We start from the raw sequence: 13,620 nt of genomic DNA, 5'->3' as shown, positions 1-13,620 counted from the left end.
GAGAAAGAGTTATCTAGCTGATGGGATCTTACCTATCTACTGCTCCTGTGCGACTCCTAACAAAGATAGTATAGAAATGAGATGTCTCACTCTAGTTAAAACAGAGACCTGAACACACAAGGTGAAAACACGATCTGCAGCAATGTGCGGTACATGTCCATGTAAACCTATTCTGGTACAACCTCAATATACAATTATGAACTTGAAAATGAGCATAAAATGTGTGCTCTAAGCAACAATTGGTTCAAGTTTCTGTTCCAAACTGCATCAGCGTTAAAAGGTATAAATATTCAACCACGTATAAAACATATCTCTCAAAGTTTTAAAAGCTCTCCTTTAGTTGGCGCAGCACTCTCATACATCGCTGTCATGTGTGTGTCCCACTGAGTGAGACAGACGCGCGCACACACACACACACTTCTGTGTGGTTGCTGACGCTGACTGAAAAACTCAACACACGCATCGAAACGCATCGAAACCGTAGCCAGGTGGTCGCTGAATAAAACTCCCACAGAACAACGTTGGCATTACTACGGATAGCTTACAACTTAGCTATTTGCAGCTCTCTTAACAGCAAGCGGTTTTATAGACGAGGCATTCACATTTTCCATTTGGACCCACAAACACAGCACTCTATTGGGGGAGGGGCAGTGCATGGTCTGCACGTGAACTGCAGCATCTCTCTCTAGCAACACAGAGCTGCCATTGTGGTAAATAATGCTGGGAAAATTGGTGAACGCGGCAGCCGCGCATATGCCGATACACATAAAAATGTGAATATCGGGCCAATATATCGTCCGGCCGATAAATCGTTCAATCACTAATACCATTTAAGCCAAAAGGTATCGTTTGCACAATGTAACTTTTTCTTCTGTTTTGCAGGTCTGTAAAGATGTCAAGCTGCCTCTGTGATTCAGCGGCTGTGACCAGCGTTCAGGGCTGCTGAAAACTAAAATAGACCGCGGGCCAACACAAGAGCTCTTCTCAGGAAGCGCAGACCCAGTCAGAGCTTCCACAGCTCCTCACCACCACAGCCCTTTTGGGGTTGCTATGGCAGCTGCTGTCACAGAAACCAAGTGCTGGACACAGCATGCCCCAGTAAGGCAGGACAGAGCACTAGTCATTGCCCCAAGAGAGCATCAAACAGTCAACAAACAGCACTTAGCAATAATTCTAGCACTCCAAGTTAACAAAACGACCAGAGGTCTGTAGGCTGATGCTCAGCTCTCTGGAGGATCCTCATGAGTCTTGTCTGTGTGTTCTCCGGCTCTTGGCCAGAGTCCCTGTGCAGCAGCAGAGCCACTACTGTTTCTCCTGTTAGACCATGTTTCACCAGCAGGACCATCTAAAGAGCCAGCTGCAGGACAGCCCCCCTGCCAGCAGGCAGCTCTTCCACTGCCACGAGTGTGGAAAACAGTACAACACCCAGCTGGGTTATAGACGCCACCTGGTGGCAGCGCACAGTGCTGCAGCCAGCCTGCCCTGTCCAGAGGGGGCGCCATCCCTGCTGGAGCACCTGAGCAGCCATATTGACAGGCCTCCACCCTCAGAGGCCAACACTAGCGCTACTGTGCCAGTGCGGGAGAGGAAGTACTCATGTGAGAGATGTGACCGCCGCTTTTACACTCGTAAGGATGTACGCCGTCACGCTGTGGTGCACACTGGGCGCCGTGACTTTCTGTGCCCACGCTGCGCACAACGCTTTGGCCGCAGAGACCATCTGACCCGCCATTTGAAGAAGAGCCATGCCCAGGAGTCTGGGTTGATGGCACCCTGTACACCCAGCACGCCTGTGGCTACACCGAGCCCTGCACCCCCCCAGGGCTCAGTGAAGGAGGAGACCAGCCCTGTGGCCTGTGATATGGGCTCTATCTCCAAGGAGCCCATGGAGACTTTCTCCAGGGACATGTACAACTCCTACCCCATGGCCAACCCTGTCTCTGGGATGGGACACCCTCATGGCCTCATGCAGGGCTCCTTGTCCTCGAGTATGGGTGTGCCTCGCCACATGCCTCCCCAATCTTCTCACCCCCACCACCATCACCTGCAGCCCCCAGTGGCTCCGCAGCAGCAGCCATACAGCAACATGGCCAGGTACCAACACGGATCTACCTCATATCCTCGCGCCGACGTGGACAGTTTCCTGTTGGACCTGCAGAGTGCCCCCCCACCTCACCTTGCTGCAGTCAACTCCTCTACCTCTACTTCTGCCTCCCCTCAGAGGGAGGTGCTGGGTGAAGGCGTGGGTGCTGGCAGCGACCCCCACCTGCTGTCCAGGAGCCCCGCCATCCCCTCCACCGAGCTGTCCTGCACCACTAACATGGACCTCGGGCCTCTGCTAGGCTTCTTGCCTTTCAGCCTGCCGCCCTACAGCCCCCACATGGGGATGGGAGGGTTAGTGATGAGCTATCCCCCCACCACCACCACCTCATCCTCCTCATCTTCTTCCACTGGGCTGTCCTCCCAGGCTCCAGGGCCTTTTACCTTCTTCCAGCCTCCCCAGGCTCATGTACAACAGGGCCCCGGAGCCCATAACCACAGCCAGCTACCTCAGGCATACAGCAGTCCTGCTATGAGCACTTCCAGCTCCCTACCTCACTACTACCAGGCCTTTCAGCAGTAAGCAGCTCTGTCTCCACAAAAGTTGCCTTCACACGTGCTCATGCATTTTCATGAAAAGGCTAAAACACAAGAATGGCATCTGTATTGTAAAACAATTAAGTGACTTTACCCTGTGAGTGCTAATGAAGCTAATCTTAGTATTTTCTTGCTGAACACAACAAATCACCTCATCAGTATTACCTCATTATTTAAAAAGGAGGCTTGAACGTTTGAGGAAATGTAGATGGTCTCACTACAACCAAATAGAATACTACTTCTCTTAGTCAGACCTGTTACCAACAGTAGATGCACTTAACACACTCATCACAGGGCTGAACAAATGCTGAGAGTCCTCCAGTTTTAGGTTTTCATGGAAAACGCTACTGTGTTAGGGATGCCACCTTCTGTTTTTTTATTTTAGAATATTGGAGCATGAACAGCCTTACGGAGTTAGGAAGATTGGTGTAAAATGTCTTGGTCTCTGTTAGCAAGTGCAAAAAGAGATTGAAAATGCAAAGAGCACCTTTTGTCTTTGTATGATATCTGGTGTTTAACTAGGACTGTAACAGTAAACTAAACTCCTGTTTCGGAATGTACAGCTCAGTAGACAGCCCAGGGTCTACATACGGCAACAAAAACAAACTGTGCCCACCTGCGCCGCCAAGCATTCACAAACAGTGTTCCAGCTTTGCAGCCAATAACTGACAAGGATTTGGGGGTGGGGGGTAGTGCGCGGAAGCACAGAAGGGAGAGGGACGGGATGGGGGGCAGGCTAGTCTCGTTTTTGTCTAAAAATACTTTGAACGTCAACAAGAAGTAACGTCAACCAACATCTCATAGAAAACCTTTAAGTCAGGAATGTTTACAAAATAAAAACCTCAGTAGACAAAAACATGTCATTAACACTTGTGTGTGACAAATACTGCACAAGTCAAAATCTAACACTTAGATTTATATGTATATTTCTTTAAAATCGCGCATGGAAATGTACATAAACAAAATGTTGCATCAAGATGCATCGATTTTCAGGTTAGAATCAAAACGTTGGCCTCTGAATCAAAATTGAATCGTGAGGTGCCCAGAGATTTCCCCCCTACTATGTTATCTGTTTCACAACTAGTGCGCTGCTAAAACATTCCTGGTAAAACTTGCGCTGCAGAATTTCTGTATGCATGCAAGTAGTGTGAACGTCCAGTACTGAAATTGTTCAGAAAGAATACATGTACCGTTACAGCCCTACGGTTAACTCACTAAACTGGACAGTAAAGAGTTTCCCATCCAATCATGGAGCATTACACCCACTGGTGTGTCCAAACATATCAGCAGATGCTAAAACCCTTGATGAAACAACCAAATTTATCATCAAGCGTTATTGCAAATGTAACCCCTTTTCCAATGGAATTCTGAGTTAGACCTTGTTAGAATTTGGCCTATTTCTAAGCGTAGGTCAATAACAGTTAACAAAACTGTAAAGCTAGTCTGCATGTACTATTGGTAGTAAACTGAACATTTAGTAAATCAAATATGCCACACAGTTTATACTGGAATTGAACTGCAAAACATTTGAGTAATGTCATCTGAAATTCTGTAATTAGGAAAAAATGTAAGGCAGCAGCTCATCATCATTCACATTAGATTTTTTTCTGTTTTTTTTTTAAGGTCATATCATTATGGGGAGACTCAAATGCTATTTATTTGGCAGTATTCCCTAGCATTGCTGGATTAAATTGCACTTGTGTTTCATTTTCATCTTTGTAGGCCCTTTAAAAGCTTGAAGTCATGCCAAATCACACAGGGTGGAAAACTGCTGCTCCAATAATGTCTGTGGGTAACCCTTTTCTTTTTTCTTTTTTTTTTTTTCACACTAAAACCGCCAGACTATAGGGTCACTATATCGCCCAACAGCATCTGTGCTTCCCTGATGGGCCTTAACGCGTTCTAGGCCTGTCACAATAACCAATTTTGCTGTATGATAAATTGTCCCAGAAATTATTGCGAAAAATTATAACATTGTCGTTCTAAGACCATTTACATCTAATATGGCATAATAATGAAGTTACACCTTTTTCAAAGATCAATAAACTTTTATTTCTAGAGAATATTTAACATTGGAACTGGAAGACATTTTAAATGTTTGTACCAAAATAGTTCTGTTTTCAGCCTTAATTTTGGCAAAGGTGCAACTACTTTCTTCTGCTCCTTTTGCAGGTTGGAGCATCGCGGGGGGGGGGCGGGCTGGCGTGCACACACACACACACACACACACACGCACACACACACGCGGCCACCGCACGCACCAGATGACAACCACATCATCACTTCTGATTACTGCTATTGTTTACCTCAGGCTAATTCATTAGCTAGTAAGTGGCAACTTTTGGCAGCCAGCCTTCCAAAAGGCTGTGAATGAAATTAAATAACCAATCATTAATCGTTGACCAACAAGCGGGTAACGAAGTCTCAGTTCACCGTCTGGGAGCCTTTGACACACTGACAGCGGACAGCTGTAGGCTTGTACCGGTTAATGTTCAGCGCGTTTTCATACACATGCAGCAGAGTGCACTTGCGAGACCGCCAAGTCCACAGCAACCTGTGGCGTTAATGTCCGAGCCTATCTCCACCGGCAGATTGTCAACTGTGTGGTTTGGAATGAAAGGGAGAAAACAGGACGCTGAGTAACAATGGAGATATCGCTCATTTACTTTATTCTTTTTCTCTGCCAGGAGTCTCGTCTCCCCACACAAAGACCATGCGACCGACAAGAGGGCTCACTCCGCGTTGCGCTAAGGAACTGAGAGTGGTCATTATTTTTTTGTCGTGCGATTGATTAACTAATTGACTATTGCAACAGGCCTAATCTTCTCTCTCCATCTCTATAGCACTGCATTAAGCTCTATTGCAACAAGAACACACTCAGCCCCCACACACAGCCTGATAGTCTATCTAAGAGCATAAATCTGCACAAAACTGGAGTACTCTTAGCAGTGCACATTGTGCTATTTAATCTATTTTTATAAATGACATATCAACTGCCAGTAACAGTCCGGTCTTTCGCCCCGTTTCTCGTTCAGTTCAGTCATCACAAAGTCTCGGAGGTTTCTGGGGATGGGGGCTACTCCTGCAAATAAACACATCTGCTAGATTCTAGGTTGTAACCTCAAATTTCCACCGGTTGTTGTCTTTTTTTTTTTTTTTTTAATTAACCGGATGTTTCATTTTGTTTCTATGCTTGACTTCCTGTCCCGCACTATCTGCCTAGAAACTCTGCATACCTGCTCCAGCGGAGTCGGAACGTAGCCGTTCTGCAACCGTTTTAGGAGTAAGCAGCACACCATCTAAAGGGAATAAACCAAATGCTGCGACAATGTAATCAATTTCAGTATTTTTTAATTTATTTTTTATTCCGGTGCAAATTCTGACATCACATTTTGTCAAACGACAAATGCAAAAACTCCCCTCAGCATTTTTATTCGTCTCTCGTCCACAAGTGCGCCTTACAGTTTCAAAGGTTGGTGCACAACATGCCATCTGATCGCACACATCCACACCAACCTCTGAAAAGTATACAATTTAGAAACTCCAGCATTTTGTTCAAACGAGTCACATAAATAACATTCCAGATATTATTTTAGCATATAGCACACACAGGACTCGCAGAACAGGTATTTAGGGAAAAATTTTTTTTTAATTTCTCATAATGTTAAATGGCATGGGCTCTTGTGGTTCTAGTGTTTTTTTTTTTTTAAATGGTCTGACCTTATTGGCCAGAACCTTTGAAACTGATATCAGAATAGCTCTTGTGTGCAGTGTGTAAAACTAAACTTTTACCTGCAACTGGTGACCAATAGGCGTAGCTTTCTTTAAACTTTAGAGTTGCTGTTAGTCATCTGTTTCCCCCCTCCGGCTGCGTCTCACGCCTCCTCTGTCTGAGCGCATTTTTAAACCCTGTGAATCGCCTGTGCTGATCAGGTCACTGATCTCAGGGTTGCTGCCTGTCCCGTAAAATACAAAAAACGTTCTTCTCAGGCATGCCAGAAATGATCTTTAATAGCCTTCCCACATAACCCACTATCAAGTGTTCATGCGATTTGTTGTAGGGAATAATGTTACAAATTAAGAACTCACCTCATCAACATTTTCAGTGACTTTTAGTTGTGTATAGTAACAAATGTTTTTTTATTTTATTTTTATTTTTGTATGACCTGTCTAGTGTTCCGGGAGACGGCCAATCAAGACTGTGACACTGACTCCTATTACCGACATCCCATATTATTTTTATCAGGACCAACACCAGAAAAGAGAAGAAATGGAGTTTAATTACAGGAGTGCTTGGAGTAGAAGGTAGATACTATCTTAATAAGCACGGGATTGTTCTGTAAAGTTCTTGTAAAGACAATAAAATCTGCGAGTCGGGCAGCAAGACGCTCTGCTTCTGAGACACTCCCGGTATGGTGTGTGGCGGAGGACGGAACAAAACCGTGGGGCAACCAGAACGCAGCACAGATGCGCCCTAGGTGAAACATCTGGGTTAGTGTGATAGTCCTGGATCAAGGCTAGATAAACAGGGAGTGCTGTGCAGTCAAATTCTAGTTCATCTGTACGATCAAACTTCACATCATACTAAGGAGCATAAAACACTTTGCAATATGTTGATCTCTCTATACTGTGTCTGAAGTAGACGTCATCCAGCGCACTCTCTCAGCTCCATGTTTTCAATGGTGGAAGGTGGCAACCCTAGCTACATGGTGTGACCTGGAGCACTTAGGAACAGCATTGCAATTAGGCAAAAGGTTGTGTCAACCCTGTCCTGTTCTTTTTCAAACTGGACCACTGGATCTCAGCAGGTTGTCATTGTGAACTGCTTCCTGTGAAATTCTAACTTTATTCCTGAATAGAATGCAGTATAGATTCTCTCAAAGCCTCGTACCCATTTCCTAGCTTTCACCACGTCCATTGACAGCCATCCCTCCACACGACTGGCGTTGGATTACAAGAGTATCTGATGTAATTGGGCCTAACCGGTGACTCCAGCCTCCTGGTGGCTGCAGCGGCTCAGGAAAGCCAGAGGAGGGAAGCAGTTGAGGTTTCCTTTTAACAGTCACAGTGCAGTACTGCAAGGATAACGATTGCTCCACTCGTGTTTTGAATGGTTGATGTGATATTGGAAAGAAGATCTTTTAGAGAGAGAAATATCCAGATGGTGCTCTCCCTTCTGCCCTACTTCCATGAACCGTATGTTGAAGGACTTCTCACACTAGCATTGTAACCAGCCTCCCAAGTGTTTCACCAATGTCTTAAAATACTACTGTTGTGCCTCTCTAAGAGTGTCTACTCTCCTGTCTGGGTTTAAGCACTTATGAGCTTTCTAAATAAGGATGAATTTGATCTGTACCTCAAACATGCAGAACAGTGGGTTTCTGTTTTTAATTTGTATTTGCTTCTAGTTTTTTTTGGCTCTTGTGCCTATAGATTTAAACTCTAAAGGTAGATTTTATGGATCTGAACTCTTTATCTAGCGAGAAACATTGACACTATAATTTGGTCGTATTTTCTACCTCTACCTTGGCATATATCTTTCTGCAAAAATCATTAGAAATACTTTTAACATGTAACATTTAGGCCGATTTTACCACTGTTGAAGATGGGAATTTCCTCAATATTCAACTTTGAAGGACCGGGTACACACAAGTCCCTAGTTGTGTGTTCCCAAGTCAAACATTGTTCTCTATTTTTGCCTTTTAATGATATTTCTACTTCTTTACTACCTCAGAGAAGAGACAGGTGACTGTCCATCTAACGGCAGAGAAAATGTCTGTAGAGTTTTTTATTTTTGTCAGATTAAGCACATGTACTTTGTAGCTCCATTGTTTTTTTTTTTTTTTTTTTACTGAGGTTAGCTCACAGCTGAATGATGTGTACCACATTGCTTGGCGGTTGACACTGCATTTGTTCTGTTCCGAGTGTCTCTGCCTCTTCAGTCTGGAATGTTTACTCTGTTTAGGGAGCTGGGCCTCAGTCAAAAGGAATTCCTCCGTTGCATGTTGGACCCACACAACCCCTTTGGCACTGTGGATATTCACTCTGAGCACTACACCTGAAAGCAACATCAGCACTAACTTTACAACTGCTCCTGCTCTGAGTGGTTTATCAAGAACAATGCCAAACTCTTGCTGGGGCCAGCCTCTCCCGTGTGCTGCTTTTCTGTGACACATCCGTGTCAATTCAAGACGTTTTGTTTTGTTTGAACACGTTAGTGTGCGCTCTGGAAATGATGATGGGCATTTGTCAATACTTTCAACAATTAATGGAGCACCTGCAAAAACACCCAACAATGTGTGGTTATCAGTGGGATTACCTGGAGGCCCCCACATTCATGGTGTAAACAATTGCAAATTTGCAAAATGCATCTGTGAAGCAAAATATCAGCTCAACTGAGAAGTCCCTGCATTATCACTGCTGTTTTTTCCATGCCCAACTTTTATAGGTCCCATGGCATTAAAATTTCACTTTGAGTTTTTTTTTTTAAATTAATATGCATTCCCCTAGGCTGCCTGTTGTCCCCCAGTGGCTAGAAATGGCAATAGGTGTAAACCGAGCCCTGGGTATCCTACTCTGCCTTTGAGAAAATGAAAGCTAAGCTAGGCCGATCTGGAATCTTGCTCCTTATGAGGTCATAAGGGGCAAGGTTACCTCCCTTTTATCTGCTTTTTCAGATAAAGTATTGGGGGACCACTAAACGAGACTTCAGATACAGTATTAGTGCATCTCTATGGCCTATATAAAAGCATCCAAAGAGCACCATGTCATGGGACCATTAATATCTGTTTGCTTCAGACTAACAACTCTATATGACCTTTTGTATGTCCCCCAACCCCCGCCTCTGAAATACTACAAACGGAGGTAAGGGCACCCACTTAGACAGGCTCTCCTTGCATGCACTCGTGGCACTCCGTTGTTCACACGGAAAGTAGTTGTGTGAGCAATGCGGAAGAGGGAGAGAAGTCCAAACCCTGTCAACGTTGAGCCCTCCACACACCTGGCTGATCCAGAAAGCACTTTTTCTAAAGCATACTGAGGCCCTTAAAATGACCCAGGTCCACATTATCACTGAGCGGAACTTCCATCACCATAACAGCATCTGTCCTCCACCAAACCGCGGCTCAGATAACACTGTTAAGACTCACTTGCAATTGTTGTGGAAGGTATCAGATGAAGTCCTGCCGATGGGAGTGCTGGACAAGTTACGTGTAATCTGTTACTTTTAACTTATTACTCCTTTACAAAGTAGTAATATTACCTTACTTAATAATTAAGTAATTAGCTACGTTACTTGTTATATTACCTCACATTCGGGTAGCACAGCGTTACTGCGATTAATAATACAATTACTGATTTTGAAATTGTAGTTTCTTACACTACTAGTTACTGTGGAAAGTAATAACATTACAGTAATACATTAACACTGAATGAGAACATTCTCCAGCAGGTCAAAAATGAATGAGTGTTTAACCAAATTAGCACAAACGTGGTCAGTAGGGGCCTGTAGCACATGTGTGGTTACTCAGGCCATGGTTTAATTATGTTGTCACAGCAAGTAGTCATTCAAATGTTGCATTATTGGACCGGTACGTGTCTGCTGTTGCTGAATAGCTGCGGACATGTCTGAATATGGTAGCGTGCGTCGCCCAACACTAAACTAAACCCGTTGAAGCATTCCAGACTGAACATAGAGGAGCAGAGCAGAGGGTACCGGAGTCATTTCTCTAAATGATCATCCAGTACTGTGTGTGTGTGTGTGTGTGCGGCCTGCATTGAGGTCGGCTCTGAGAACCACTACAATGCAGGTTTTGACACCTTTAACTTTAGATATTTTGCATTAGGTGTTTGTATTATCACTTAATAATAGGTTTTAGAAGACAGTGAAAATAAAAGGAATTGTCATTTTCTGATTGTCTGAACATAAAGTAATAAAAAAAAATCTTTAGATTTTCACGGTGTCCCTGTGTTTTTCTAAAATGAAGTTGACAAGTTGGAAGGTGGTCTCTAATAACCATAACCTGAAGGAACTGTGATGAATGAAGAAACATGTAGATCCAGACATTCATTCTCCCAACACCATGTACAAACCCCCATCCCAAAAATGTTGAGGTACTTGTACTTGAGTCTTCTTTTCATGCCACTTTCTACTTTTCTGCTACATTTCAGAGAGAGCAGCTTTAGTTACTAGTTACTTTACACATTCAGATTCCTGCACACAAAGCACATATAGTTTATAAAAACTTAGGTTTTATTATGAACGAAACTAGCCAACAATGTAACAGCTACTGAGATGATAGAACATTAAACACACAACTGTTTGGATCTTTCACACTTTCTAAAATGAGACAGTTCTTTACTTTTAATACTTCAACTACTACATTTTCAGTAGTGTTTTCAATGCAGGACTTTGACTGTAACACAAGTATTATTACAGTGTGCTATTTTGCAGAAGGATCTGAATACTTCTTCCACCCCTGCATATGTTGAAGTGTGACTTGTTTTGCCCTGACCCAAAATCTACGCAATCTGGAAGCATTTTCATTAAAGAAAAAGTGCATTTAATTAACAAAATGTATTCAGCCCTTTCGGTTAATACATGAAAGAAGCACATTTGGCAGCAACCACAGCTACCAGTCATTCTGCTCTGCACAAGCAGGGCTCACCTGGAGTTGTGCCTAACAGAGGGACCATGGTACACCCATATAGTTAGTTAAAGAAGGGGAATTATATGTGCATAACGTAGGTGCAAAGCTATCAGCACAAGCGTCAAGAAAGAAAAAGTCAAGCCTGAGCACTTACTCCATGCTTCAATCCTTGGATTTTTGTACAGGATAGAATAGATGTTTAATATGATTTGCACAAATACAAGGCCGTACAGGTAGCCTGGATGCCAGCTGAACTTAGCCCTGCCCACAACATACACTCGATTTTTTGTGATTTGCTGTTAGTCAGCTCCACAAAAAAAAAATATATATATATATATAAAATATAAAATAACCAAAATATAAAGTAGAAGAACAATAAGAGAAAAAAGCGGTAAGATGAATACAATTATGATTGCAAAACTGCAGCGGAAACATACACTGTGTAACGACTAGGCCTACCTGTAGGCTAATTATATACTTTATACACACACACACACACACATTATTGCACCTGAGAGTTTTAACATTATCTTATCACACACAGAAAGTGTTATGGTATTGCTCACTGCATTATTATATTTTCCACAGCTAGGCTATTATTGCAGGTGTGGAGTGTGATATGTGCTTCGCATTTTAACGTCACATGCTTTGAGCCTGACAGCAGAAAAAGCTCTTGTGGAAGCGGGCCCTGCGAGTAGAGACGCTCTGTGGCGTCTCATGGTTGTATCCTGAGACCTTCCACCTGAACATAGCATGTGCTGAATTATGTCTGTCCCTGACGATGCACTGTGCTGTTCTTTTGCAGCGCTGCATGGAAAGTGCGTCCGTGGAGCGGAGGTTGGAGCCAAAATGGTCACGGAACAGAATGAGATGGACTCAAATGCACGGCTCAGGGAAAGGGATTTATTGAGGGAAGAAGGCAGAGTATGGGAGCGGGGAGGCGGACACCGGGAACAGGGAGGCCCGGGAACCAGGTGAGAGAAACGAGAGATGGACCAAGGGGGAAACCGGGAGCCGGGACCGCAGAGGAGGTAGGAGCACGAAGAGTTTGAGAGCGACGGGGAGACACGGGCACGATGAGCTGAGAGGGAGGATGGAGAGGTGGGGAAGGAGGGCCGGGGTAAGCCAGCTGACCGGAGAGAAGTGAAACTAAAAAGGAAACAAGGAAAATAAGTACATGGACTAGACATGATGGAATTGTTTTGGCTGTCGGCGTCCACTGAAGACGTTCACCTATGAAGCTGAAACAACGAGAGCCGGGGTAGATAGGTGTGAACGGCGGGAGCGGGTGATGACTGGCAGGTGTGGCAACGAGGATCCTTGATTGCAGATGGAAGGCAGGTGAGAGTAATAAGCTGGTTTCAGACAGGAGAGAGGGAAAATTAAACCAAACAAAGGAGAGGGCATGGGGCCTGTTGCACGAAAGTAGAATAAAAATGTCCAGGATAAGTGAAAAAGTGCAGTTTGACTTAGTGTGATCCGCTCATCGCGGCTTAATCGGTTGCACGTTTGCCGAGCCAGGATGAGAAGGTGAAGCTATCAAGCCAGGTGTAGGCTAGATGGCTGGGATAAGTGCACGTTTACGGCTTTCTTAAATAAACCACGGTATCGATCACAGATTTACTGACGCAGAAATGGAAAAGACGCATGCGCCATACGTGTCACCCAATGAGCAGCAGCTTCTATGGAAAGTAACGAGGAGGTGAAGAATATAATATGCAAAAAAGGAAATACGGCTCAAACGGAAAAAGCCCAACAGACTATAGCGGACCGGCTGAATGCGCAAGGATGTAAAAATATCTACTTAGCCGACTAGTCACTCCACTTTTTTATTTTTATTTTTACAAAGTTGTAGGCAACACTGTTTTAATTGCTTTAAATATGCTAGTTTAATGTTTCTGTTTTTATGTGATAAATGTGATGGTTTTACCGTAAAGTGTCTTTGAGTAGCCTACCATGTAAAGCACAATATAAACAAAATGTAGGCCTATTATTAAGCTTACTTTGCCTTAAAAGTGAGCAGAGGGAATAGTGTTACTCGGGAAATGTACCCTAAGGACTCAAGGCTTAATTTCAAACCCTTATTCACAACGTCAGAACATGTTTTACAACCATTTGCACAAATCTCTATAATCTAGCGTTATGTCTAATTCTAAATATCTTTTTACAATTAATGTTCATACAGAACAATCAGAAAGGGACAAAAACTATAAAAAGTAGCCTACTGTAGGTGACTTCAATACAGTGAGCATATGTGTAAAACAATATTCATGTTTTTTTACTCTTTGACAAGTGACAGCACCGAAATAAAAAGATTAATAAGCGTGTTGTGTCT

At 43.7% G+C, this 13,620-nt stretch overlaps 1 protein-coding gene across 1 annotated transcript in view; it reads left to right on the top strand.

The window, feature by feature from the left end:
• LOC116693087 (zinc finger protein PLAGL2) overlaps window positions 1-4,530 on the top strand; it is an 11,562-nt gene extending 7,032 nt beyond the window's left edge. Inside the window, exon 2 of the mRNA XM_032521789.1 lies at window positions 883-4,530. Coding sequence (XP_032377680.1) covers window positions 1,325-2,623 — 1,299 coding nt within the window. The 5' untranslated portion in view covers window positions 883-1,324 and the 3' untranslated portion in view covers window positions 2,624-4,530. The remainder of the gene's footprint in view (window positions 1-882) is intronic.
• Window positions 4,531-13,620: the final 9,090 nt, after the last annotated feature.

This window comes from Etheostoma spectabile, chromosome 7 (genome assembly GCF_008692095.1).
Source record: "Etheostoma spectabile isolate EspeVRDwgs_2016 chromosome 7, UIUC_Espe_1.0, whole genome shotgun sequence".
Taxonomy (NCBI): Eukaryota; Metazoa; Chordata; class Actinopteri; order Perciformes; family Percidae; genus Etheostoma; species Etheostoma spectabile.
This window is presented reverse-complemented; position numbering and strand designations above follow the sequence as displayed.